Raw genomic sequence first — 26,222 nt, forward strand, 5'->3', positions numbered from 1 at the left:
CTCCCGAGCCTCAGCCGAAAGCAAAAGTATTCTTATACATTCAAAAAGGCAGAGTAACACGGAAACACTTAAACACTCATTTCCTATTGGTTACCTTGAGGAGAAAGCCTTATAAGGAGATGGGGGTCTTACTTCTCCTTTTGTCATAGGTACTGAGTACGAGTCTCTAAGTGAACTTAGCTGACCCTTGTGGTCTTGGGAGACTATTGAACTCTGCGCTTAGGCTTCCTGTTCTCTTGCAAGCTACAACTCTGCCTATGTGGCTTTTTAATATAGGAGTAAAGGTGCCCCGAGAGGCTGTCCAGCCTGACCCAGTAGGTTTCACACTCAATGTCCAAATCTCACTTTACGTCCTACTTTATTTCCCCTTTCTAAACTCTATTAATACCCACAATTGAATCTTGCCTGTTAGATTAACAATATAAGCATGCAGGGTACAGAATAACGAAAAAAGCATGGATACAAGCAATACACATCTTAGGGCTTGTCTTCCGGAATTGCCCGTACAATTTGAAGATGAGAGCTAGTATCTGAAGCTTCATCTTCCTTGAGGGTATGTGGGATTAGGTTTTCCATTAACATTAACTTCTTTTCAGCCCGTAACTCTTTTACAGACCTCATAACGAGCTGTTTAAGCAAGGGTATTATGCAAGGGAGGAATGCTAAATTTGCGATTCCACATAATAAAAGAAATAGCATTTGTTTAATCCAACCTGTTCCCGGTAGCTAAGAGAACCATTCATCTGTCCCTTGCATTCTTTAACCAATTCAGGAAGCTGGGTTTCATAGTTCTTTAACTACCCCCATCCCCCAGACCACTCTGGATTTATTCATATAGAAACAGCAATCTTCTCCCAGGAATACACATAGCCCACCTTTTTCAGCAGTTAAAAGATCTATGGCACGCCGGTTCAGCAATTTGGTTCAGGCTTTCTTGGAATTCTTCTGACAGCTGCCTGAACTGTGTAATGGAGTGGGTCATTTCACCTACACCCGTTCCAACTGCAGTCCCTATTCTCAAGATTGCTAATAGCAGAATTAGGAGCCGCACTCTTTTCTGGACATGTCCCATGAGGGGTACAGGGAGGGTCTGTTCCCCACTTACCACCCATTTTAGGGACAAGGTGTATTAGAGTGCATGTGCCAGTCCAATTGGTGGGTAAACATAGATATGCATTTCTCCCACATAGAAAGAAAACTCCATTTTCTCCTACACATACGCCGATGTTCACAGAGAAGGCATGGGCTCAGAGGTTCCTTTCATTAGTCCAGACTTGTAAGGTTCCTGCTAGGAACATACCAGTCAGGGGCTGTAATGAAACTTCTTGATTAGGATCCATTAACTTGTTCCCCAGATCTGGTCCTTCAAAGAGATATTGCAAAAGTAAACGCAAACTCCCGTAGTGGATTGTATTGAAAGCCAAACGGGAAGTCGGGGTGGTTGGAATGGCTTTGGGCATCTTCCAGTGGTCAGAATCCCCTCCCATCGGTTAAAAACAAGTGGAGGTGGGAGCGAGAAAGTGACTTTCTGTTGGAAGATCTTGTGAGCAGAGGGAGACATGCTGCGAGTCAATTTTACGTCTACAAGGGTTCTCCTGGGGGCAAGATACATTTCAGATGGGCATTGTTCCTCTGATAGTGACACCACAGGCATGCCAGGCTCCTGATATCGTTTTTAGGCACAAGGAGGGTGATTTCATTCATTCATTCATTTCATTTTATTAAGTTTGTATGCCGCCCTATTTCCGAGAGACTCAGGGCGGCTAACAATAAAAAAGGGAGGGGATACAAAAAATAAAATAAAAAACAACAATTTAAAATTCTACAACAGCCGTAACCTCGAATGGGGCTGGATAGTTCAACAGCCCCAGGCCTGCCGGAACAGCCAGGTCTTACCGTATATACTCGAGTATAGGCCGACCTGAATATAAGCTGAGGCACCTAATTTTACCACAAAAAACTGGAAAAGTTATTGACTCGAGTATAAGCCTAGGGTGGGAAATGCAGCAGCTACCGGTAAATTTCAAAAATAAAAATAGATACCAATAATGTTTTTGAATATTTATTTCAAAGAAAAACAGTAAACTAGCGGTGTATTCAATGAAATACTTCACTCACCTCATGATGCTGATGTCCCGCTGTGATGATGATGTCCCGTGCAGCCGCGGGAGCGATGTCCCGCCTCCTATGACACACGGCACAGTGATTCCTATCATTGGATCACTGTACCAGAGGAGGTGGGACATCGCTATGTGGCTGCTTGCCATAACAAGGAGGAGGTGGGACATCGTTGCAGAGCGGCAGGAGGGGGAGGAAGGGGAATCGTAAGACAGCCCTGCATTACATTAGAACGTGAGGAGGGGGGATGGTGCGGTGCGCGCTGCGTGGCAAACTGACACAGAGGGAGGGGAAACTCACAGGGGCACTGGGACATTCACGAGTGTCACCCAGCGGCATGGCCCCGCCCCTTTTTCTCCTCCATTTCGGGCAAATTTTTCACTGACTCGAGTATAAGCCGAGGCGGCTTTTTTCAGCCCAAAAAGTGGGCTGAAAAACTAGGCTTATACTCGAGTATATACAGTAACTGCTTTGCGGAAGGCCGGAAGGGTAGTTAGCGTCTGGATCTCCATGGGGAGATCGTTCCAGAGGGCCGGAGCAGCCACAGAGAAGCCCTCCCCCGAGGAGTCGCCAGCCGACATTGGCCGGCAGATGGAATTCGGAGGAGGCCTAGTCTGTGGGATCTAATAGGTCTTTGGGAGATGACTGGCAGGAGGCAGTCTCTCAAGTACCCAGGTCCGATACCATGTAGGGCTTTAAAAGTAACGACTAGCACTTTGAAGCGTGTCTGGAGACCAATGGGCAGCCAGTGCAGCTCGCGGAGGATAGGTGTAACATGGGTGTACCGAGGTGCACCCACAATCGCTCGTGCGGCTGCGTTCTGGACAAGCTGAAGTCTTCGAACACTCTTCAAGGGCAGCCCCATGTAGAGCGTGTTACAGTAGTCCAGTCTTGAGGTGACGAGGGCATGAGTGACTATCCGAAGGGCCTCCCGGTCCAGGTAGAGCCACAATTGGTGCACCAGGCGAACCTGGGCAAAGGTCCCCCTGGTCACAGCCGACAGATGATGTTCTAAAGTCAGCTGCGGATCCAGGAGGACTCCCAAATTGCGGGCCCTCTCTGAGGGGTGTATAATTTCACCCCCCAGGCTGAGAGATGGAACAGCTGGACCATCTTTGGGAGGGAGCATCAATAGCCACTCGGTCTTGTCGGGATTGAGCGCCAGCTTGTTCGTTCCCATCCAGACCCTGACAGCCTCCAGGCACTGGCACATCACTTCTACCGCTTCACTGAGTTGGCACGGGGCGGACAGATACAACTATAGGGGTGACCCTATAATTTCTACACCAACTGCTATGGGGCCAACGATGGGGAGACAGCTCATCCCCAGTCTTCTAAGTGCATCATACAGATTGCCATGTAGCTGGGCTTCTGCCATTTTAATTCCCCATCTACCTCCCTTGTCAAAGACAATCGTAGCTCTGGTCATTTCCCCAAAATCTGGCTCAACTGGAACAGCACTGTAAGATTAAGAGGTTGCAGATAAGCACAACCAGCATTTTTGGCCTAGGTCAGGGTCAGACCGATTGATTAAGCTTTGGCCTAACTCCAGCACTCTTAACATAGTTCCCTTTTCTCAATTGTTGCAGGAGCCCGTTTTCCCTATGCTCTGCCCTTTTTCTTACAGGGTTAGTCAGATGGTTGACTTTAGGTGTTGGGATTGGCTTACAGTTCCGTCCCCAAGCATAAATAATGCACCGTTTACGGGAGTGGACCTGTTCCACATCCTGTAACTTGATTCCACCCTGTTCTCCGGGATTTTTGACATCCTCGGATCTTTCTTCAAGAGCAAGGGGGGTTGCTCGGGTATATTCCCAACATTGGGAACTACTATTCAAGTCGTTATCACTTAGCAAGCTCTTTGCCAATAACAGCCAGAGCCACAAAAAGCTCATAATTGTCCCTCACGCATAACTTCTTCTAACACAATTCTTTTAGCTTACTGAATCACCACATCAGGAAGAAGGCAGGGGTTATATACGGTTTGGAGGGTTACAGCATCAGCTGCTGGCTCTCCACAAGACCAAATCTTATTTGCTAGAAACACACAACAAATTACAATAAGGTCAATCAAACTCACAAAAGTAAAAGATATAGTGGCTACAGATATAAAAGCTTGCACTGCCATATCCTGACAGGTGCTCAAATTCTCTAATTCATCTTGCAACCGATAAGTTGGAACGTTGTTTTCCTTCCTTCAATTCTTCAGAAACCAGCTTCCGGTTGTGGTTTCAGTAGGGCTTCATCTGATTCCACCTTTTGTCTCCCTTGGTCTCCTACCCCTTCAGTGTCAACCACTTCATGTTAAAGCTACACAAGTGGAGGGCACTGATGTCAGAGACACACTCTCTCTTTCTCTTTTTTAAACACTTAAGCACATCAACAAAGACAAACATGCAAGCTAAAACAGCACAGGAACTAAATGTTTTGTTGAGACTTCTTTTTCTTTTGTTTCTTTTCTCTCATCTATGTCTCTTTTGTGGATTCATGTGGTGGTTTGGCTAGAAGGGCAAAATTCGGTATCCATATTCTACAATACCCTGCTACAACCAAAAACCCTCATAATTGTCTCCTATTAGTTGGTTTTGTCATTAAATCAAATCATTAAATTTTTCAACACCACTACTCTGTGTGGAATAGACAGCATGAAGTTTCCACTTAATTCCAAAAGCCTAGGAAACAGTTTGTGTCACCTGAGCTGTGAAGTATGGGTTCACATGCTTGAGGAACGAAATGAACAAGTAAAATCGTTTAAACACACAATAACTACAAGGATGAAACTTTTCTCGTGTCCTTTTGGATTGGAGACATCTTAATTTCAATTACCTTGAAGGTGCACAAAGACTTAGACACACCTAAAAATTTCAACAAACATTACATCAAATTAATCAAGTACAATTACCTAGGTCTTCCCATTCAATAGGCTTTACTTTCTTATTACCTGCTAAATTTCTTACTTTTGCTCAAAGTTATGCCCGATGTTCTATCTCCTTAACCACTAGATTGTTAATACCTGTCTCTGCCCTGGGGTATTCCGTTTCTAATTTGAATCTGCCAGTGGGCACTGGCATATTTTTAAAGATCAAGATGTATGGAGACTTTCATTAACACATTGTTTGTATCTGGTGGGGCTCTTGATTCATCTCATGGTGGCCAGAATCTGAGGCCCTATAAAAAGGCACCCCAAATCTTGGCACAATGTCTTTTAGTACACACAATAGCAATAGTAATAGCAATAGCAATAGCAGTTAGACTTATATACTGCTTCATAGGGCTTTCAGCCCTCTAAGCAGTTTACAGAGTCAGCATATTGCCCCCACAAAACCAAGAGATCTCTAAATCCCAATTTCTGGGAATATTCTGGGGAAATCTATTTGCCACACAGCACCTGGGAGCCCTGTAGAAGGACTTCCAAAGGAAGTTTCCATCCTGGCTTTGGGTTGTTTTCTCACAATTGAGACAGGCTGCAGCAACCTGATTAACAACAGCATATGTGTCTCTAACAACCGATCCCCGCAAACAACCTCCTTGAAGCTTGCACAATGGGGGTGAGGATAATTTCTCTGCCAGAGACTTTACTAAAACTTTCTGAAAGTTTTTTCAACATGTATTGGAGGGGCGTTCGAGGAACGCTCCCCAACCTCCCATGTTCTATTTCTAACACATTTTCTGCTGATGTGCGGTCCCGGAGATCACAGTCACCAACAGGAACTGCAGCAGATTAACCTCCCACACAAACCTAGAGCCTCATTAGGATATGCTGGTTCCGTTTGGAAGGGATGCTATCCCGGGCTCAGAGGGGTGATCGGGCCCCCTCTTCCACTCCTAACCAAGTGGGTCTACAATTCTTTCTCAGCCAGCGTAATTTTTATTAACTTGTCCTGATCCTGGTCAGATTCTTGGATTCTTGGTGTCCTCCGGATGCCCAAGAGAGGTCGTCAGCCCTCTTCCAGAGAAAGGTCTCTGTTGGCGCCTGAGGACAGGCGAGATGGCCTTGATGGGGCACTGGTCGGTCCGTTCTGTCCTCAGTGAAATATCGCTCTAAATCCTGCCCATGGTCGCCAGAATTGTTGCAGAAAATGACAGGCTTTAGATTCTCAGGATACAGGAAAAGTTTATTTGGCAGCCACGTTCAGAACTTGCAATGTTAGCCATGGGCTAGCTTTCTGATCCCAGCACTGGCCTCCAGGGTCTGCTCCCCTGCTCCCCACTTTGTAAGAACAGGGCGCCGGAAAGCCAGCCCCTCACGGGGGAACAATCCTGATGTGTGGCCCAAGAGGGCCCAGCTGCAGGTGCAGAACAAACCGGGATCATACAGCTCAGCCACTCCGGGCACTGAACCAGAGTACCGGTTCCTCCAAGTAGTCGAAGTCTTCCCAGTAAAATGGACCAGCTGGGCGGGTTGCTAAGCGAGTTTTTATTATGATTTGTTTAAGGCAATCATCACTATGTTTCCTTTACACGGAAAACAGGCAGAATACAGTAGTAATAGTAAAACCCACCCCAATCATTTTCTTTAAAAATCCCACCCTTCCTGTCCCCACCTCCTCTTTCCTATCTCCCCAGTTTGCAGTGCTGGAGGCATTTTTCTGCCCACCCTGAAATATAAAGTCTCTGTGGGAGACTTTAATATTTTTGCACTATCAAGGTAAAGTATAGCAAACAAACAAACCTCCCCAAATCCTGGATAATGTTGTTGTTTTTTAATGTTATACAACAGTGACTTCATCTCAAATTCACACACGTGGGATGGGAAACGACTGTCACCAGTGCAAACTCAGAAATAAACCTCATTACTTTCTGTGTGGCTAGGGAAAATAATAGAAAGTTGCAATTTTGCGGCCTCTGTGCCCCAATCCCTTTTTTAAGGAATTGTCCAATTTAGGCATCTCTCCTCTGAATTCAATTATTGCACCTGACTCTGTTCAGGTATATTTTTAAGGGTTCCGGAGGAGCCGTCCAATGGCGTTGCAAGACAGCTAGCAATTGCTTCCACAATCCTGGCAGTTTTGGAAAAGACAACTTTGCTATATGTGTATTGTACACTAAGAAATGGAAGGACCCAAAATACTCAAAAATGTAAATTCAGCCGTGGATTATTGTTAAAGACCTGCTTTGAAATCATTTGCCTCATGGATGGCTGTGACACCCAGGAGTGCAACTAACACAGAGACTTTGGAGGGGGGGGTTGCAGGAAGAAAGGAGGCCGCCTCCTGGCTTCTGGAAAAGATTGGGAAACAAAAAAAAAGATCTCCAGATGTTGAGGGGATCCAGGGATCCTCCCTGCCAAGGAAAACTCCAAAGGAGGGCTTGTTCCTGCCTTGTGCTTTGATTTAGGGCAGTGGTAGTCAACCTGGTCCCTACCTCCCACTAGTGGGCGTTCCAGCTTTCATGGTGGACGGTAGGGGTTTGCTGTAACTCTGCTTTATAAATTTTATAAAGTTACTTCCCTACTTTATAAATCACTGTTACTGTGAAACCGGTGGGCAGTTAGAAAATTTTACTACTAACAGAGATACAAAAGTGGACGGTAGGTATAAAAAGGTTGACTACCCTTGATTTAGGGGGTCAGTAGAGGATGTGTGGGTGAGGAAGAGGCTCTCTCGTTGATCTGCTCAGCGGAAGAAGTTTGTCTCGGCAACAGAACTAAAGGAGCTTGCTGGATTTCCGTTCTCTGAAAGCTGAGCCAAGCCAGACCCGGTTTGTACATGGAGGGAAGTCCCGCAGCTGTGGCTGACAGTCAGACGTCCAGGTGGCTGCCTCAAAAGACCTCTCCCCAAAGTCTTACGTGCATCTGGAACAATCTGGCTAAGTGATCCCCTCTCCCAGTGAAGGACTTGAGTTCGGTGGGGACCAGGCCCCATGAAGCTTTCCATACTACACTTTTTGGATGAAGACATTTGCCTGTTACGGGACCCCGGGTTTTGAAGGCGTCTGATGCCTGTTGAGAGACACTAAGGCCCTGGAGTGGCCCATGACATTTCCTCCCAGGGTCCTTTGTCCTGGGGTGGGGGCAGCGTCTTGTTGGGTCAAGGGGTTTAGGATGGGCTAGAAATTCCTGAGTATCCACGGAGCAGGAAAAAGGGGAGGCCTGGAAGTCTCCAGAAACTTTCCTTGCAAATGGCAGCACCTTTTTCTTGAAGGGAGGGGGCTAGTGGCCCTCCAGGAAGGAAAAAGGAGGCAGGAGAGTGGCTGAGCTGCGTATGCCCACCATCCATCCCAGGCACCGTCCACCTCCGTGGAGTGTTGGCTCTTCCATTTGTCCCCATTTCTTCCTTCCTGAGTCTTGGCAAAAAGGCTGGAGCCCCCAGTGTGAGACCAGGGGAGAGCTGGCCTACACCCCCCCTCGGTCCTTGGAGGACTTCAGCAGGCAGAAGATGCTGACCAAACTGCCCAGAAGGATGGCGACGAAGAGGAAGATGAGGCCGACCCATGGGCCAAAGGGGGTGCCCTTCCGGAAGCCGGGCTCTTCCGCCGGGATCATGTTGGTCAGGTTCAGCATGTAGCCCAAGGCCCAGCCGACGGTCGTGTCCCCGATCTGCAAAAGCAGGAAACAACCCCCCACAATTGCACAAAGACTCCCTCGTGCCCCCATCCAGCAGCTGCTCTCAGGACCCACAGCCGACCCGCATCCACTGCAGGACCCCCTCCCCTCTCCAGCCCTCTTCCCCCATGCCTTTCCCCGGGAAAGCCCCCTTACCTTCTTCTGGAAGGCTATACTGGGGAAGGTGGAGTTGTTGAAGTGGTAGCCCCGGGTGAGCAGCAGCGAGACGAAGGTGGCCATCGAACAGTAGTTCTGCAAAAAGGGCTCCAGTTTTGGCCCCTTCTTGAGCAGCTGCAGTGGCAGAAAGAAACGCCCAGGCTGAGTTTCGGCCTTCGAAAGGGCAGCTGCTCTCATCCCCCACAACCCAACACAACCCCACTTGATCTCCTCCCCTTCATGATGGAGATGGAAAGATTATTCACCCCTCACACACAAATTATTCACTCCATGTTCATTCCAAGGATTGGTTATTCTTCTTTCCCTCCTTCTTCTTCTCCTTCTTCTCCTTCCCCTTCCCCTTCCCTTTCCCCTTCCTCCTCTTCTTCTCCTCTCCTCCTCCTTCCCCTTCCTCTCCTTCTCCATCATCATCATCATCATCATCATCATCATCATCATCATCATCATCATCATCATCACATCTTTATTCAGTCATAGACCACCTTGAAAGATTCATCTGCAATTCTTGTTGGCCAGGCCATATTTTGAGGGGTCCCTTCAGCAAATCCTCCTGGGCATCCCCCCATCTCGACCGCTTCTCTTCCTCTCTGCTTATCCTTAAGTAGCTGCAGGGGTGGGTTGCAAGCAGTATGTCCCCCTACAGATGTACCGGTTCCTTCTGGGAGGAGCAGGCATCATTCCGGTACGGTGCTTCGGAGGGTCTGCCTAGTCGCCCATGTTCCTGAGCTGTGTTTGACCCAATGTACTGCACCTGCATGATGCTCCGCCAAGCAGCTGGAGCATCACAAATATCTCTTCATCTATTTGAGAGACCGCCTTCTGCCAATTATCTCCCTGCGTCCCATCAGATCGCATAGAGTTGGCCTCCTCCGTATTCCATCCGCCAGTCAGTGCCGACTGGCGACTACTCGGAGGAGAGCCTTCTCTGTTGCGGCTCCGACACTATGGAACAATCTCCCCGTGGAGATTCGTACCCTCACCACCGTCCAGGCCTTCCGCACAGCCCTCAAGAACTGGCTAGCCCGTCAGGCCTGGGGATAAGTCTATTTTCGCCCCTCCCGAATGTTGAGTGAATGTTGAGTTTTATTGTTTAATTTACTTTTGTTCACATTTCTTTTTGTACTGTCCTACACTCCCTTTCCTTTGTGAATGTAAGCCGCCCTGAGTCCCCTCAGGGAAAAGGGCGGCCTATAAATGTCCAATAAATACAAAAATACAAATAAATTCCTTTGGCAGCTACTTCAAGGAAATTGCCATGATCCCATCTTCCCCTTTTCAATCCTCACAACAGACCTGTGAGCGAGACCTGGCTTGGCGGTGGCAGGAGATCAGATGACACCCCCCCCTCCCTGAAGCTGCCAGCTGTTGTCCTACCCATCAGCCACTGCACTCTCCGTTTCATTTCAATTCAAGTTTAAACCCATTTTTGAAAACAGATTCGGGAGACGGAGGACGGCCAGTGATGTTTACATGACTAGCAAAGTTGAAAGGATTTGGCCCTGGTTGGAGGAAGGGAAGGAAGGTTAGGGGGGACAAACCCACCTCACTCCAGGGGGTGGTACAGGTGGCCTCCGCGCCTTCTCTGAGGTCATTTGGAGTGGCTACCTGTCTTTTCATCACTGACCGAAGGAAATCCACCGTGTGGAAAAATGACGAGAAGGCCTTTAGGGGAAGAAGAAAAAGAGGGGATGAGCAATTTAGCTTAAGATCCTTAAAGTGATATTACCAAGGCTCAAGCTCAATCTCTCCAAGACTGAGTGGCTGTGGTTTCCGTCATCCCGATTTGTGCATCTTGTTCCATCTTTGATGATAGGGGGGAGAAATTTTAGCCCCCTCAGAGAGGGTCCACAATCTGGGCCTCCTCCTGGATACGCGGCTTAGTTTAGAAGAACACCTGACGGCCCTGACCAGGGGGGGCTTTTACCAGGTTCGCCTGGTACGTCAGTTGCACCCCTTCCTGGATCGGGATGCTCTGTGCACAGTCACTCATGCCCTCCTTCTTTCTCGCCTGGACTACTGTAACGCTCTCTACATGGTGCTGCCCTTGAAGAGTACCCGGAGGCTTCAGCTGGTCCAGAATGCGGCTGCGCGGGTTGTCATGGGGGCACCCAGGTACTCCCATTTTACACCCCTTTTAGGCGGCCTGCAGTGGTTGCCGGTTGTCTTCCGGGTGCAATTCAAGGTATTATTATGACCTTTAAAGCGCTCCATGGCTTAGGCCCAGGGTACCTGCGAGACCACCTACTGCCACCGGTAGCCTCCCATCGTCCAGTGCGATCCCACAGAGTTGGCCTGCTCAGGGTGCCGTCGGCCAGACAGTGTCGGCTAGCGAACCCCAGGGGGAGAACCTTCTCTGTGGGAGCTCCTTCCCTCTGGAATGAGCTGCCCACAGAGCTCCGGTCCTTCCGACCCGCCCTAAAAAGTTGGCTTTTCCAGCAAGCCAGCCTGGCCTGAACAAAACAAAACAAAATAAATTATTGGTCATTGTTAATTTTAATTCGATTTTTTTAAATGTTATTGTCAATTTTAATTGGGTTTGTTTGGGATAATCTATTTAATTTTTTTTAACTTTTGTATTATGTGTTTCTTTTAATGTTGTACGCCGCCCTGAGTCCTTGGGAGAAGGGCGGCATATAAATCTAATAAACCTAAACCTAAACCAAAGGAGCCAATACAGGATATGTGTAAACAGAGAGCCAGAGATATAGGATACTATATCTCACTTTTATTTCAGAAGGGGAGGGAGTAGCACTTGCCAGCCCAAACTGAATTCTTTTGGAAATGAAGCTGGGGGCGATTCGGTCTATGGGGTGGGGTGTAGCTGAAACTCATAAAAGCAACAAGATATCCCACTTCTGGATTACTGCCAGAGGCCACAAGCATAAATAAAATTTGAGGAACACTTGTCTTTAAAAAAAATGGAGAAACATAGTAAAGTCACACCAGCTGACACAGGTGGAAGCGAAGGGAAGCCAAGCAGGGAATCAATTAGGGAAGAATTAGAGAGCAGGCCCTGCCCCGAGCAGAATTGGAAAAGGGGTGTCATGCTACTCTTCTCCCACATGGGGGCAGTAGCGCTCCATCATTGCCAAGAAGGACACACCTAATAACAGAGCTGGAAGGGACCTTGGGGGTCTTCTAGTCCAGCCTCCTGCTCAAGCAAGAGACCCTGTATCATTTTAGGCAAATGGTCTCTTTATGAAACCTGCCAATGATGGAGCCCCCACAGCTTCATTGCTTCAGTTCCCGTGTCTGCCCCAGGACCACCACCACCCCCAGCCCAACCCTCAGCAAAACTCACGATGAAGTTTCCCTCCACGGGCGGCTGGAAGACCCCGTCAAAGGAGCAGCTAGAATAAGAGCAGTTTGTGAACCGGAAGAGGCTCTCTGCATACACCAAGCACTGGGCTGGGTCTCCAGAGCCGCTCATGTTCACCATGGCCTTGGGGAAGTAGTTGGTGGGCTTCTCCAAGGTGACGCAGGGCGACCCATAGATGCTCTCCATGGGGAAGCTGCGCGTGAATCCCTGTGGCCAGCAGGGGTTCTCCAGTCGGAGGGTGTAAGCTTTAGCCTGTGAGCGGAAAGTATAGGGAAGGGGCTGGTGAAGCAGAAGACAGGGGTAAACCCACCCCACGCAGACATGCACAGCCTTGGTATCTGCCATCACCAAGGTGGGGATGAGCCCCTTTCCCTCCATTGCACTTTAGGGGCCCCTTTGCAGCACCCACCTTCAGGGACATTCTGCCCACTGTCCTGCAGGAGCCAATCCCAGCCGAGGGGGCCCTATAAACCTCCAGCCTTGGTCCCTGTGCCACAACTGCCCACCGGGGGCTCCCGCCCAGGCTGTACCTTCAGGATCTTGGAGGTCAGCCTGGTGTACATCTCGTTTATGCCGTAGCAGAGGAAGCTGTGTGTGTAGACTTTGTACTGGTGCCCGTACAGCTTCAGGGTCACCTGGTTGCTGGGGCTCTCGATGGCCGCCGTGGTCTCGAAAGGTGATCTGGGTGGAGGCCCCGCCCAGGTCCATGGCCCCCACCGTGCTTTTCTTGGGGCGGATCCAGCGCCCGATCCACCCGTACTGGGGAGAGAAGACAAGGCAGGCCTTCTGTGATGTCACGGAGCTCAACCAACGGCCCATCGGGCTGTGATCCTGTGCTGACATCATAGCAAGACCGGCCACTGGTGCACGGCTCAGGAGGAATAGCAGGGAACTTTTCCTTGGGCAACAGCCCCCAAGGAAAGGCCAGGTGGTCCTACCTTGACAAAGTTCTCCAGGAGGTAGTTAGCGGTGACCCACCCGAACAAGCCCTCGTCCTCCCCACTCAGGATCCTGGCTCCCCGGAAGTCAAAGGGGTATTTCTTCAGCGTGGAGGTCACAGCTTTAAGGATACTGTCTGAAGCCTGCGGTTTAGAAATGCTACCCATACACAGACACACAACACACACAGATAATGAAAGGCTTTATGACTTGGACCAGATCTAGGGTTGAGTCTCACCCTCCCCCGCCCTCTGGAATTGCTCCTGTAGCAGGGGTGAAATCCAGCAGGTTCTGAAAGGTTCTGGAGAACTGGTAGCATAAATTTTGAGTAGTTCTGAGAACTGGCAAATGCCACCTCTGGCTGCCCCCAGAGTGAGGAGGGAATGGGGATTTTGCAGTATCCTTCCCTTGCCATGCCCACAGAACCAGTAGTAAAAAAAATTGAATTTCACCACTGTCCTGTAGCTACCCAGAATCTGCCCTCGATGGTTCACACAACCCAGGGTCTGTTTGAGGTCTTGGGGCTGCCACGATCCACGTCAGTGCAGTGTGGATCCTTCCCCTCTAGCTACGCAAACGGTTCCAGGCAGCGTCAACCCAGAATATAAACTGAGTTGGATTCCCAGGGAAACATCAGCAGCCCAGACAACCCCATTGGTTTGGAGGAGGGGTCCCACCCACCACCATTTACTTTGCTCCAGCTCACCCCTCCTGCTCACTCCTGCCAAGGGAAGGAGGGTCCCCAGAGGCAGACAGCGTGACCCCCTTCTTTGCCAGAGGGTCACGGGGCTGCCAACTCGCTGGAAATGGTGACCCAGGGGGCACACAGAGATTCAGTGCATAAACATTTGGGGGAGGGGAGAATTGGTTCTGCCCCAAGGGAAGGCTGGACGGGATGAATTGCACTGACTGCTGCCAGGTGACACAGCTACTTTAGCAAGCTTGAGAAGGGGACGGGATGGCCAAACTCAGCCCCCGCTGGAGGCCGGGGAGTGGGGTCTCCCCATGGGGCTGGGAGTCAACCAAGACTTACTTCAGCAGCCGCATGCCAGCCGTGGCGCCCAAGTACAGGGGGGTGATGCCATGCCTTGCTTTTGGGACATCCTTCAGGGCCTGGTCAAGGCAGAGTACCAAACTCTCCCCGGCTGCCGGTGGTTTATTGAAGTAGCTTGAGATGCCGTCTCCTACAAAATCCATCCGCCATGAGTGCCAGGCCAGCGGGATCCCCCTCCGGAGAGAGGCTGCCCAACATGCCCAATTGGGGGGGGGGGATTCTCGCCAGGCACGGAAGGGGAGAAGCTTATTTCAGCAGCTAAGAGGATTTGCTGAGTCAGACACACTCTGACTCATTCCAGGTTCTGTTTCCTGGCACTGCCTTCTCCTCCCCTCCAGATGTGCAGGGAATTTGGTCCCAAACATTTGGAAAAGGCCAGGGTGGGAAAGACTGCTCTGTTGCAAAGGCCTCAGGCCTTGCCAGCTGCCCAGTCAAAGACCAGGGTGGCCCTGGGCCCAGGCCTTGACATGACCTGGGACAGCTCTGGTTCCCACATGCCTTTGGAGAAGCACCTGGCCCCCTGCCAGGCCACGCCCGGGCACACCCTCCTCCCAGAGGAACCCACAGGTCTTTCTTTCCAAAGCCTTAAACCAGGGGAGCCGTGACAATTCTTGGTCCAATGCCCAGGGGAGTAAAGAAACGGAACAAAAGAAACACGGATGCCGCCCGTTTTTCAAATTCACAAAATGCAGAATGGAAACCTCAGCTGGCAGCAAGGGTTGTGCCAGCTCTAAGCTGCCCTGAGCTTCACCTTCCCTGGGCACAAGGTCACACAGGCCCTCCGCTCCTCAACAGGCGTGCCCATACTGGGCTCTGCCAGACCTGGATGCGCCCCACGTTATGGCGCGCCAAGAAGGGGTTCTGGATTGGGGAGAGGAAGAGGATCCCTCTCTGGCCTCCCCCAGCGCTGGGGACGAAAGCCCCCCCCCGCTGCTTTCGGCAACATTTAGGGGAGGCAACTGCAAACTATGGTGGTCCCTGGACAGACTAACGGCCCCCTCCCACAAGCAACAAGGGGAGGGGGCAGGGGATGCAGAGCCCCCATTTTGCTTACCCTTCACGTGGCAGTCGCTGTGCTGGCTGACAATCCCAGTTTCGTTCTCCTTGTTGGACGGCCATTTGTAGACAAACATGGCCGTGTGGGAAGACCCCGCATCCAATACGATCCCATACTGAACAGGAGGAGGAGGAGGAGGAGGAGGAGGAGGAGGAAGAGAGGGGGAGGGGAGGAAACATCAGTCAGGTCCCCAGTTTTGGCTGAAGCCACCCCGGGGGACACAAAGCAACGTCTCTCGCCCTGACCCAATCCCTCTGCAGGGCTATTGGAAGCGATTGGAAGCACACCAAGTGAGCCCCCCATTTACCCATATTTAGGAAGAGCCTCAAGATTAGGGTTCAAAATCATCTCATCCCCAGGGCCAACCAAAGCCCCCTCCCCCAGGTCCCAATCCTGCTTTCAGTCAGGGATTTCTGCTAAGGGGCAGCAGTAGGGAGCCTGGTGGGGCAGGATGGCTGCTGGAACTCCAGGCGGAGAAAGGACAGCACCTTCCCAGCCCTCTTTGGGGGGCAGAACCCCCAGGAGAGCTTGGCTGAGCAGGATCTCGGTTCCAGCCCAGGCCCTGAGATCCTGCCCCAGATCTTCTCCCCCTCTCCCTGCGGGGCTGGGAGGCGCCTTTTGTTATTCAAGGTGGTGCAAAGGGATTTTCTTCCTTTGTTTTCCCCTGTAATCCCTTCTTCATTCATCTAGAACCGAAAGAGGGAGGGGCCGTCCCTGTGGTCTGGTCCTGGGATGGGGGGGGGGGGGAGCCGACTTTCCTTCAGCTCAACAAGCCTGCCTCTGTAGCCATTTACCAGACCTCCCACACACACACACACACAAGAGGCAAAACACGTCCCTGGCTATTTGGGGTGAAGATACACTATTCTCTTTCCCTTGAGCTCCTTCCCCAAAGCGTTTGGAGCCAGGGGCTCTCTCCTCCCCTGGCCACAGTCTCGGGATCAAGAGACACACCCCCTGACCACCACCAGAGAAATCCTCACTGGAGTAAGAGTTTGGCCTGAGCAGCAGGAAGGCAAGGCAAGAGGCACAGGCTGGGCCCAGAGTGGCCTCTCTAACCCCAAGGAGAGTCTGTAGCTCTGCAGCCGCCAAAGACACCAGGAGGGTCTTTTCCCACCTTTCAAGGGCCTTGGGAATTGGGTGGGGGAGAGCGCAGGCAGACGATGCTTTTACAACGTTGGCCTCTGCTGAATGGAGCAAAAGAACAATTGGCTGAACCCCAAAAAATCTGCAGTACGCACGTATTGTCCTAGCCACACGCAGGAAACCCGCCTTAGTCAGAACCTGGCAGAACTCAGGCTAAATATTTTTCAAAGCCTCCCAATTATTTACAGCTCCAGGTGGAGAAATTTGCTGGGTGAGGCTGGGGACGGAGTTGGTTGCTACAAGCAACAACTTGTTCAGCCCTCATAGCCCCTCCATCGAGCCACAAATCAAAATAAACCCCACAATGGGCCAGCAAGTTTCTGGTTTCCGGCAAAGAGGCTTCTGGGGTGGGAGGTGGGGGGGGGGTTGCCTCACTCTGCCCCAGATTGGAAGACCTCTCCCAGCCTTCATGAAGAATTTGGGACCCCCCCCCCCCCAAGTCCAATGAGCAAAAGTATCCAGCTATTCTGACCTAAGTTTCCTTCACAAGCATGAAGCAGAGTCTGGGTCCCTGCAAAACCTCTTTTATTGACACAACTGTGTCCACACGAACTTATCTCGCTTGGAGAGCTGCCAGATAACTAGTTTCCATCCTCAGGGCAGGGCAACACTTGGCCCAGAGTCTTTTACAGTCACAAACAGAACTTTCTACTCTTGAAAGACCGAAGGAACAAATTGCTTCCTGCAAAAGCCCCCTCCCCATTTGCTCCTCCTTTGTTTCCTCTGGGAGGGTCCGTTCATCATCCACCTGTGGCCTTACTCCCATGTCGACCCTGATTTCTTAGTTGTCCTTGTCTTCTGGCAGCTCTGCGCATGCGCACCCTGGGAACAGGCTCCAGCTGTTCCTCTGCCTCACTGCTGTCTAACCCCCTCTGCCTCCCACGCAGAGCCCTCGTCTGAGCTTCCCTCAGCCCCCCCAAGACTGCCCCAGGTTCCTCTTCAACCTCCTCACTGTCCGACTCTGTGGGCCACAACACAAACAAAGGGGGAGAGAGAACTTCCCGCTTCTTAGCCAAACAATATTTTTCAGCCCCCAAAGGCTGCTAGATCTCCATTCTTTAGACTCTCCTGTGTCTAACATGTTTTAGGTCTACCGTTGTGACTGGCAGGCCCAGATGTCCTCAGAGGGTCCTGCCAAATCCCCCCCACCCCCAATTACACCAGTTAACCCACAATTTAGTGCAGGGGTACCAACCTTTCGGATCCCAGGGCCCAGTAAATTCATAATTTTAAATCCCGCGGACCTCTAATATGATCTGCCTAATGACCGATTGGCTGGGCGTGGCAAGGTGGTCATGTGACTGGGTCGGTGTGGCCAACTCAATGTCACTCATGCCAAGGGATGCCTTGCCAGCCTCTACTCACCCCCTCCCCTCCCAGCCCCTCCTCGCCTGCCTGCCTGGGCTCCTTAGGGCCCCCACAGGAAGCAGCTGCTGGAGCTAAGCAGCCCCCAGGAGAAAGAGTTGGCAAAACAGCTCGGTTCAAATTGGATCTGCTTGAGAAGGAGGCTCAGCAGAAGCACCTCACTGAGGACTAGGAGCATAGACCTTCCAAGCAGAGGGAAGACCTGCGGGAGTGCAAGGCCAGGTACCCGTGCCTGGAGGCTCAGAGGGCTGAGATGGTCAGCCAGTTCCAGGCCATGATGCAGTCCCACTGGAACGAGGCCCTCCAGCTCTTCGCCCCCAGCGGCTCTTCCCTCCAGCTTTCGCCCAAAGACCCCACCAGGAGGCCGAAGCAGACCCCAAGTTGGAATTTCTGCTCCCCTCCAACCTCCACAAAAAGACCCTGAAGGGGGAGACTCTGCAGCAACACAAGCGTTCATTGCACGTATCCGTAGTTAGAGGACCCCGGAGTTAGTGCAATATAAAAAAGACAAATCATTTCAGACCACGGATTTAGGCTGATTTAGAGCCAATGCATTCCAAGCAAACAACTAGAAAGTTTTGTTGCAGGAAACGGCAGGCTTTAGACTTCTCAGGATACAGGAAAAGTTTATTTGGCAGCCAGGTTCAGAAAGTTAGCGAAAATGGCTAACATTGCAAATTCTGAACAATCTTCATTGTTGAAGCTGGCGTTCTTATACATTCTCAAAGGCAGCATAACACGGAAACACTTAACTCATTTCTTAGTGGTTACCTTTAGGAGAAAACCTTATAAGGAGATGCGGTCTTCTCCTTTTGTTACAGGTGTGGATTATGTGTCTCTAAGCGAACCTTAGCTGACCCTTGTGGTCTTGGGAGACTATTGAATTCTGTGGTTAGGCTTCCTGTTCTTTTGCAAGCTGCAACTCTGCCCATGTGGCTTTTTAATATAGGAGCAAAGGGGCCCCGAGAGGCTCTCCAGCCTGACCCAGTAGGTTTCACACTTAATGTCCAAATCTCACTTCACGTCCTACTTTAGTTTGACAACATTCTGAGGTGTTTCAAAAGAGAGGAATGTGCTGGCGGGGGGGGGGGTGGATTCCTAGCTGTGACCTCTTGATATTTTGATCCCTTCCCGAGCACATTAGCCGGCAATACAGAGGAGGATGGATTGTCACAACTGGCCTGGCCTATTCAGTCTCCTCCATCTGGGCCAGTTACATTCCTCCGATGATCTGCCTTTTCTCACAACCTTTGTCTGTTCCCACCCCCAAGAGATCATTAAGTGCTGGTTTGCGTTCTTTCACAATAATCTGTGGATTCCGCACTCTGCCACTCGCCCCCTCGTGACGTTTGGTTCCCCTGGAGACGCTTCAGCAGCAGCACAGAGGAACCCACCCACCCCCTATTCCGCAAAACATTTTCTCAGCTGCTGCATCGGCTGGAAAGCATGGCGGCCAAGTTCTTCTTCCTTCCCTCCACAACCTCCTGAGCGGAGATTAGCTAGATTTTGGGTGGGGGTCCATGCAAAGGTCAGAATGGAAGAATCTGGGTTGCCTCCATGATTTGGCCATTCTTGGGGTCAAAGCGACCCAGGCTACAGGAAATAACTTGAGTGCCGCCGTTTATTATAATTGCAGAGATATTGGAATTTAAGCCCCAAACGCAGGGATTGAGTCACTCCCTGCCACCCACCGCTTTCACTTCTCTTTCTCTCTCGCTCTCTCTCTCATGGGCAGGAATGGCACTGAGTTGGCACAATCTTTTGACATTCAGCAGCCTGAGCCGGGGGCCTGTTCTGGAGCACTTCCCCACCCGGTGAAGCCGGTAGATTTATTTATTTAGTATATTTTTAGTAAATTTATAGGCCGCCCAATCCCGAAGGACTCCGGGCGGCTTACAAAGCAAAAAGAAGAGAAATTAATAAAAAAATAAAGGAAAAACAATTGAAAAACATCACACATGCACCCAATCTGATTGGGGCTGGACCCCAGCAATGAGGTCAACCGCCTCAGGCCTGCAGGGAAGAGATGGAAGAGATACAAAGGAAGTAAAGTAGGACGTAAAGTGAGATTTGGACATTAAGTGTGAAACCTACTGGGTCAGGCTGGAGAGCCTCTCGGGGCCCCTTTACTTCTGTATTAAAAAGCCACATAGGCAGAGCTGCAGCTTGCAAAAGAACAGGAAACCTAACCACAGAGTTTAATAGTCTCCCAAGACCACAAGGATCAGCTAAGTTCTACTCAGTACCTATAACAAAATGAGAAGTAAGACCCCCATCTCCTTATAAGGCTTTCTCCTCAACGTAACCACTAAGAAATGTGTTAAGTATTTCCGTGCTGCAATGCTTTTGAGAATGTATAAGAACGGGTGCTTCGATAATGAAGGTGGTTCAGAACTTGCAATGCTAAGCCATTTTGCTAGCTTTCTGAACCTGGCTGCCAAATAAACTTTTCCTGTATCCTGAGAAGTCTAAAGCCTGTCATTTTCTGCAACAGAAGGACACGTGTGGAGGCCACCACCCAGTAAGAGTCTGCTTCCTCCGCCCCGAGGCTGGCGTCTCCCCTGGGGAAAATACACACGCCTCCCCTTCAGAGGATCCCCAAAAGTGAGCCCCTGGGGAGCCTTTAAGGAGGAAGTGGACCAACCAGTGCTAGGGGAATGGGAGGCATTCCTCTTTCTGCCTTTGGCTGAGCTGGCCCTCCCTGGACTCCAGGGAACAACATTCTTCCCTCTGGAGATAAATCAAGAATGCTCAGGGAAGTCAATGCACACCCAAGGTTGTGTTTTGTGTGTGTGTGTGTGTGTGTGTGTGTGTGTGTTTCTGTCCTGGCAGTCTCACCAGCATGTGAGTGGCCTCTGCAAAGAGGGAGCTCAAGATTCCTCCTCCTCCTCCTCCTCCTCCTCCTCCTCCTCCTCCTCCTCCTCCTCCTCCTCCTCCTCCTCCTCCTCCTCCTCTGTTTTAACATATCACTGCCCTCATAAGGTTTCCCCCTTGCATATATGTGCTAGTCATTCCAGACTCTAGGGGGCGGTGCTCATCTCCGTTTCAAAGCAAAAGAGCCAGCACTGTCCGAAGACATTTCCATGGTCAAGTGGCTGGCATGACTCAATGCCAAAGGCGCACGGAACACTGTTACCTTTCCACCAAAGGTGGTTCCTATTTTTCTACCTGCATGCTTTCAGACTGCTAGATTGGCAGAAGCTGGGACAAGTAAGGGGAGCTCACTCCGTTAATGCTGCGCTAGGGATTCTAACCGTCCAACTGCCAACCTTTCTGATCGACAAGCTCAGCGTCTTAGTCACAGAGCCACCGACCTCATAAAACCTCTGGATCAATCCCAGGGACCCCCATCTAAGATAACTCAGACTCCTTCTCTGCTTTCCCTCAAAATAACTCCATCCTTCAGACCTCCAGGAAGTGGAGCGGGGGGGGGGGGGATGTCGCCAGAGACTTAAGACTCCTGCAATATTTGTGTTCTCTAACAGTTACTCTGGTGATGGTACCTGATTAATACCACTCCAAGCAAGCAAAACTGGCCTTGGACCAGTTTTCCAAAGAGGCCGCTCCCGAAATGGGCATCTCTGCCTCGATATAGGCAGAGCTATGCTGGCTTCCCTGTGGGGGGGGGGGAGCAGAGCTCTCTGCCCATCAGCTACCCAGAGGGAGGGCCCATCAGGATCCATGGTGTTGATTTGCAGAACCACCAGCCCTTCTGAGTTTGGAGCCAGGGAAGGAAAGGGGATGCTGATGAGACCCTCTCAATGAGACCCTTCCCCAAGGCAGGTCTGATCCTGGGCTGCCCACCTTCTCCCCCCCCCGCCCCCACGTCCCATTCCAAGCTAAACTCTTAATCTTCTCTCCGGGATTCCGATCAAGAAATGAAACGTTTTCTTTGAAGGACGGGCAATGCAATCTCAGGCTTGCTCATTGTTCCAGACCTTTCTGTGGAGGGAGGCAAATGAAATCACACTTGGCATCTTCGCAGGATTCCCAGCTCAGGCAGGGAGAGAGTGAAATCCGAAGCTGGGGGACAAGCCAGGAAGGATTCAATGGGAAGGCAGGTAGATCTGCTCTTCGGGCAGTCAAGATAAATTCCGGGTGTGAAAAATTCCAGATAAATTCCAAGCGAGGAGACCACACCATTAGCAACGCCCCCCCCCCACAAAAAAATCCTAGGGGCATCCCACAACTTTTCCAAGAGGCCGAGGGGCTCCTGCACAGAAGGAACCTGGTCCAGTGAGGGGCCTCTCCCGTCACCCACCCACCCACCCTCCCTGGAAGCTGATCCCCAGCGTTTCAAAGCTCTGGCAGGGGCCCAGCGGAGTCTTCCAGGGATTTAAGAAGGGGCGAATGTAGGAGGAACAACCAGGGTGTGGCACTGGAGGGACACACACGTTCCCCCAGTTGCACACTCGCACATTCCTCTTCCCCTCATCCACTACCCTGATTAGGTGCCCAGCCGGCGCTGTTGGGCAGCCTCCAGGAGGGGAGGGGAGGGAAAGACTGTTTGCACTGGGGCCCTTCGGGGCCGTGTCCCACCCTGCCCCCTGCTATTTCAGACTCCGAGACGTGCCAGTCGAAAAGCGGCCCCGTTCCTACCCGTTAAGGTAAGGAGAAGGCTTGGAAACGCCCTTCCAGCCACCCAGAGCGCCCGACAGGCAGGCAGCCACCAGGCAAAGGTTGTTAGCCCAGCTTCCTGGCTCTGCAGAGGGTCCCAGCGGCCCCTTCAGAGTTTGCAAGGAGGTTGCTGCTCCCACAGCCTTTAATGCTCAGGTAGACTTCTGCAGGGCATGGAGGTTTCCCCTCTTACCTGGCCGAGGGGAAATAATGCAATAAAACCACAGAATTCACAGAGGCCCCTTTTAGAAGCGGGGGGGGGGGGAGAGCGACACTGAAGGGAGGAGTTTCCCCTCCAAAACCACCAAATTAAAAGAAGGTGGGATGAATGTTGATCAATTGCTTTTCTCCCCCCTCCCCAAAAATGGGATAAGTGATGTAAGAACCAACCCCCCACCTCACCCCAGGGGTCATTCTCTTACTGTAAATATTTTTAAAGCCTGTTTTTCCTTTTCTTGCCAAACCGCCCTTGATAATGTTTAACCCAATGCAAAGCCCATTGGTGGTCTCCCAGGATAGGACCCCCTCCCTTCCTCCCCCCACAATGGTGGCTTTCCTCCTGGCACTGGAAAAAGAACCAGGATGCACCCAGAATTCCAGGCTGATCCGTGCAGGAAACTTGGGAGAAGCAAACTGGTTGGCCAACATCTCCCTGGCTTCACCCTCTTCTCCTGCTGCAGGTGCCAAGTGCCCGTCTGCCCAGTTCCGAATGCCCCCTTTGGGGATCAGACCTGCTCCAGATCCCCCAGAATTCCTCACGGAAGGCATAGTAGATGGAGCATGGAGGCACAGCATCTTAAAAAAAAACAAGGATGCAGTCCACATGGAGGACCCGGGCAGAAAACGACTACCCAAGGATCAGAGTAAAGTTCCACAATCATGTTGCACTACAATTCCCACCACCCGGGTTGGGAACGATGGGGTTTGCAGTCCAAACGACCGGGGAAGGGTCTGGGCTAGAAAATTTAAGGAAAAGGGTTGCGGGGGAGGGGGGAGGCTTTGCCAATCAGCATTTTGAAAATTAGGAAATGCTTCAGCAGGGAGAGAAAGGTGGGTGGCCCTTCCCTCCTCCCTGTCCACGAGAGATTTCCCACAGCTGAAAGTTTAGCTTGGAAGCTGTTTTGGGGCAGAAAATAAGTTATCCAGTTATGTAATTCTGCCAAATCATCATGGGCTCCAATTGCTTTGTAAATAAAGACAGAATCAACCCTCTTTCCCCTCCCCCCTCTCCTTCTCTCTCTCTCCCTCTCTCCCTCCCCCCTCCTTCTCTCTCTCTCTCCCTCCTCCCTCTTTCTCCCTCTCTCTCTCCTTGTTTCTCCCTCCTCAGCTTCACCATCTCTTAAAGGTGGGGGGCAACCACCCTCCCCAGAGCCCCATCCCTGAAGCAGACCCCCCCAGCGATAGGGCAACCTATCTTGGGCAGAGCGAGCCATAGCCCAGTGGGCTGCCCAGGCTTATGGGCACCAAGGAAAGGCCCAGCATTCTGGCCATGATTGCCCAGACCTCCTTTCCCTTCTGGGAGAGGGAGGACCAAGCCCTCTAGAACGGAGAGTGAGCTCAGCACGGAAGCTGGCAAGAGCCCCGTTCTCCGGTGCAACAGAGGACAACGGAGTCCGCTTGGCAACGGACTCTCTCGCGGCTCTTCCATCCCGCCCCCAGAATATAAACCTCGGGAGCCCCCAATAGATGCTTGCAAGACACGGGCCGTCTGCATCTCCCCAAATGCCACCCAGGAAAGGGTCTCTTCCTCCGCTCCTTCTGCTTCCCCAGGAAGGCACCCGCAGCCCCACAGCCAGCCCCCCACTTGTGCCAGTCAAACAGGTTCCGAAAACAGCGTGAAGCTGAAACCCCCCGCGGGGTCTGGAGCTGGGAGCGGCAAACACCCTTCACACGGGTAGGGCTGGGCAGCATCCTAGCCAGGCCAGTCCTCTCTGCCGGAATGGGGGCTGCCCCCAGGAGCCCGGGGCGAAAGGGGAAGGCCACACTCTCCTCCGCATCGGCGGGGGGCTTTCAGCACCACCCGGGCAGGGAAATCCGCTCCGGCGCCCCAAAGCTTCGCGGGCACGCCTGCCCGCAGCTCCCGGGACCGAGGGGCTCCCGGGACGACCCCTGCCCAGCTCCGCTGCTCCTCTCTGCTCCGGCAAAAGGGGCGCGAGAGATCGGGGTGGGCGCTGCGACGGCGCTGGGCTCAGGAGGGCACCGAGGAACCCCTCGTCTCCAGTTCCGGCGGCGCTCGGCTGCAGAGTGCCCAAGGTGGCAAGCGCGCCTTACCTTGAAGTCGGGCGGGTCCGGTACGTCCTTGGTGGGCACGCAGAGAAGGATGAGTCCCACCACGGCCACCAGGCACAGCGCGCCCAGCGCCGCCGCCACCGCCTTCTGGGAGCCCATGCTGCCGCCACCCGCTCAGCTTCCACTCCGCTCCCGAGCCTCAGCCGAAAGCAAAGCCGGGAGCCCCGAAGCGCCGCCTCCTTGGCGGCCCGGAGAAGGGCTGACCCGGGGGGCGAGGCAGGTGAGCCTCCCGCCTTTTCCGAGAGGGCAAGTTGCCCAATCTGCCTCCAGAAGGAGGAGGAAGTGTCAAGAGGATCCCTCTTCCTCCTTCGAAACCGCAGCTCTGAGGAACCTCCACGCGGAGGAGCAGCCTCCCTCCCCCGCACTGAACATCGGAGGCGTGGGAGCGCCCTGCAACACGACCTGGGAGAGGTTAACCCACCTTTGGACTTTGCACCCACGTAGCCCTACCCAAGTTCAGCTGTTGTGTGAATGCACCTGCCAGGTCTTTGGCTTGCAACTCTTTCCGGCCCCCAGACTGCATTTCCATCCTCAGCCCCCCTCCCCCACCACTGGGGGAAATGATGCGGAGGCTTGTGGGGAGCAGTGCGCCTGAGGTTAATGATGGCACAGGGAGCCCCTGAGCCCATTTCCCCAGGCCAAACAGAGTCAGCCCCGTGCCTGGGACTTCCAGGGAGACCCGAAGCTTCTTTGTTTCTCTCTCCACTCTCCCCTAATGAGATAGAGAGGCACTTTTTGTTTTTAATTTCCTCTGGAATTAAGTCTTTTGCCACCGGAAGGGAGCTCTCAAGTCCACTTGAGGAAGAAAGCTAGCTGAAGAGAGAAAGAGAGGGAGAGAGGGGGGCGCAGAAGAGTCTTGAGAAATCGCCTCTCCAGATGGCTTTGAAGTCCTCCGAAATTATGCTGGCAAACGAACGCTTAGCCAATCCAGTAACAAACAGCTAAACCTTCACCCAGGCTTCTGCTGTTAAGTTGCCTGGAGTGCTTGCTTCTGAGTTGAGGAGCTGTTTGGGTCCTTTCTGGATGCCGAAGGCTCAGTGCCCATCAGAGTTAGCAATAGCAATAGCAGTTAGACTTATATACCGCTTCATAGAGCTTTCAGCCCTCTCTAAGCAGTTTACAGAGTCAGCATATCGCCCCCAACAACAATCCGGGTCCTCATTTCACCCACCTCGGAAGGATGGAAGGCTGAGTCAACCTTGAGCCGGTGAGATTACGAACTGCAGATAACAGTCAGCTGCAGTTCTGCACCCTAATCACTGTGCCACCTCGGCTCTAAGTTCTTTCCAAGCATGCTAAGAGTGCCCTCCAAGGATGCCGCGAGACAGACAGACTTCCCCCAAGAAGACCCTGCCTCTTACGTCACCCTAGCCGGATCCAGCAACGGACCCGGCCTTGAAGTCCTGGCTTTCAAGAGAGAAGTTTACCAGCTTTACAACCAGCCTTTCTGCAGCTGGATGGGCAAAGACCCTCCGTGCCAACTCAATGAGGAGAGAAGGAGAACAAAACAACCTTTGTGGCATAAGATAGCCCCCCTCTGTGGGATTCGGTGGATAAAGAAATGACTATTTATAGCGAGTTCTCTCGCAGTCTCTCT

The 26,222-nt window shown here is 51.8% G+C and overlaps 1 protein-coding gene across 1 annotated transcript; it reads right to left on the reverse strand.

The window, feature by feature from the left end:
- Window positions 1–7,609: 7,609 nt before the first annotated feature.
- Window positions 7,610–24,967, reverse strand: LOC116518862 (ectonucleoside triphosphate diphosphohydrolase 2-like). The gene is given in 10 exon segments (XM_032232390.1): window positions 7,610–8,656; window positions 8,819–8,953; window positions 10,382–10,501; window positions 12,141–12,410; window positions 12,689–12,832; window positions 12,834–12,917; window positions 13,097–13,256; window positions 14,131–14,281; window positions 15,206–15,323; window positions 24,608–24,967. Coding segments are annotated over 10 exon segments (1,503 nt in total). The 5' UTR covers window positions 24,725–24,967; the 3' UTR covers window positions 7,610–8,452.
- Between the last annotated feature and the right edge of the window lie 1,255 nt (window positions 24,968–26,222).

This window comes from Thamnophis elegans, chromosome 16, assembly GCF_009769535.1.
Source record: "Thamnophis elegans isolate rThaEle1 chromosome 16, rThaEle1.pri, whole genome shotgun sequence".
NCBI lineage: Eukaryota > Metazoa > Chordata > Lepidosauria > Squamata > Colubridae > Thamnophis > Thamnophis elegans.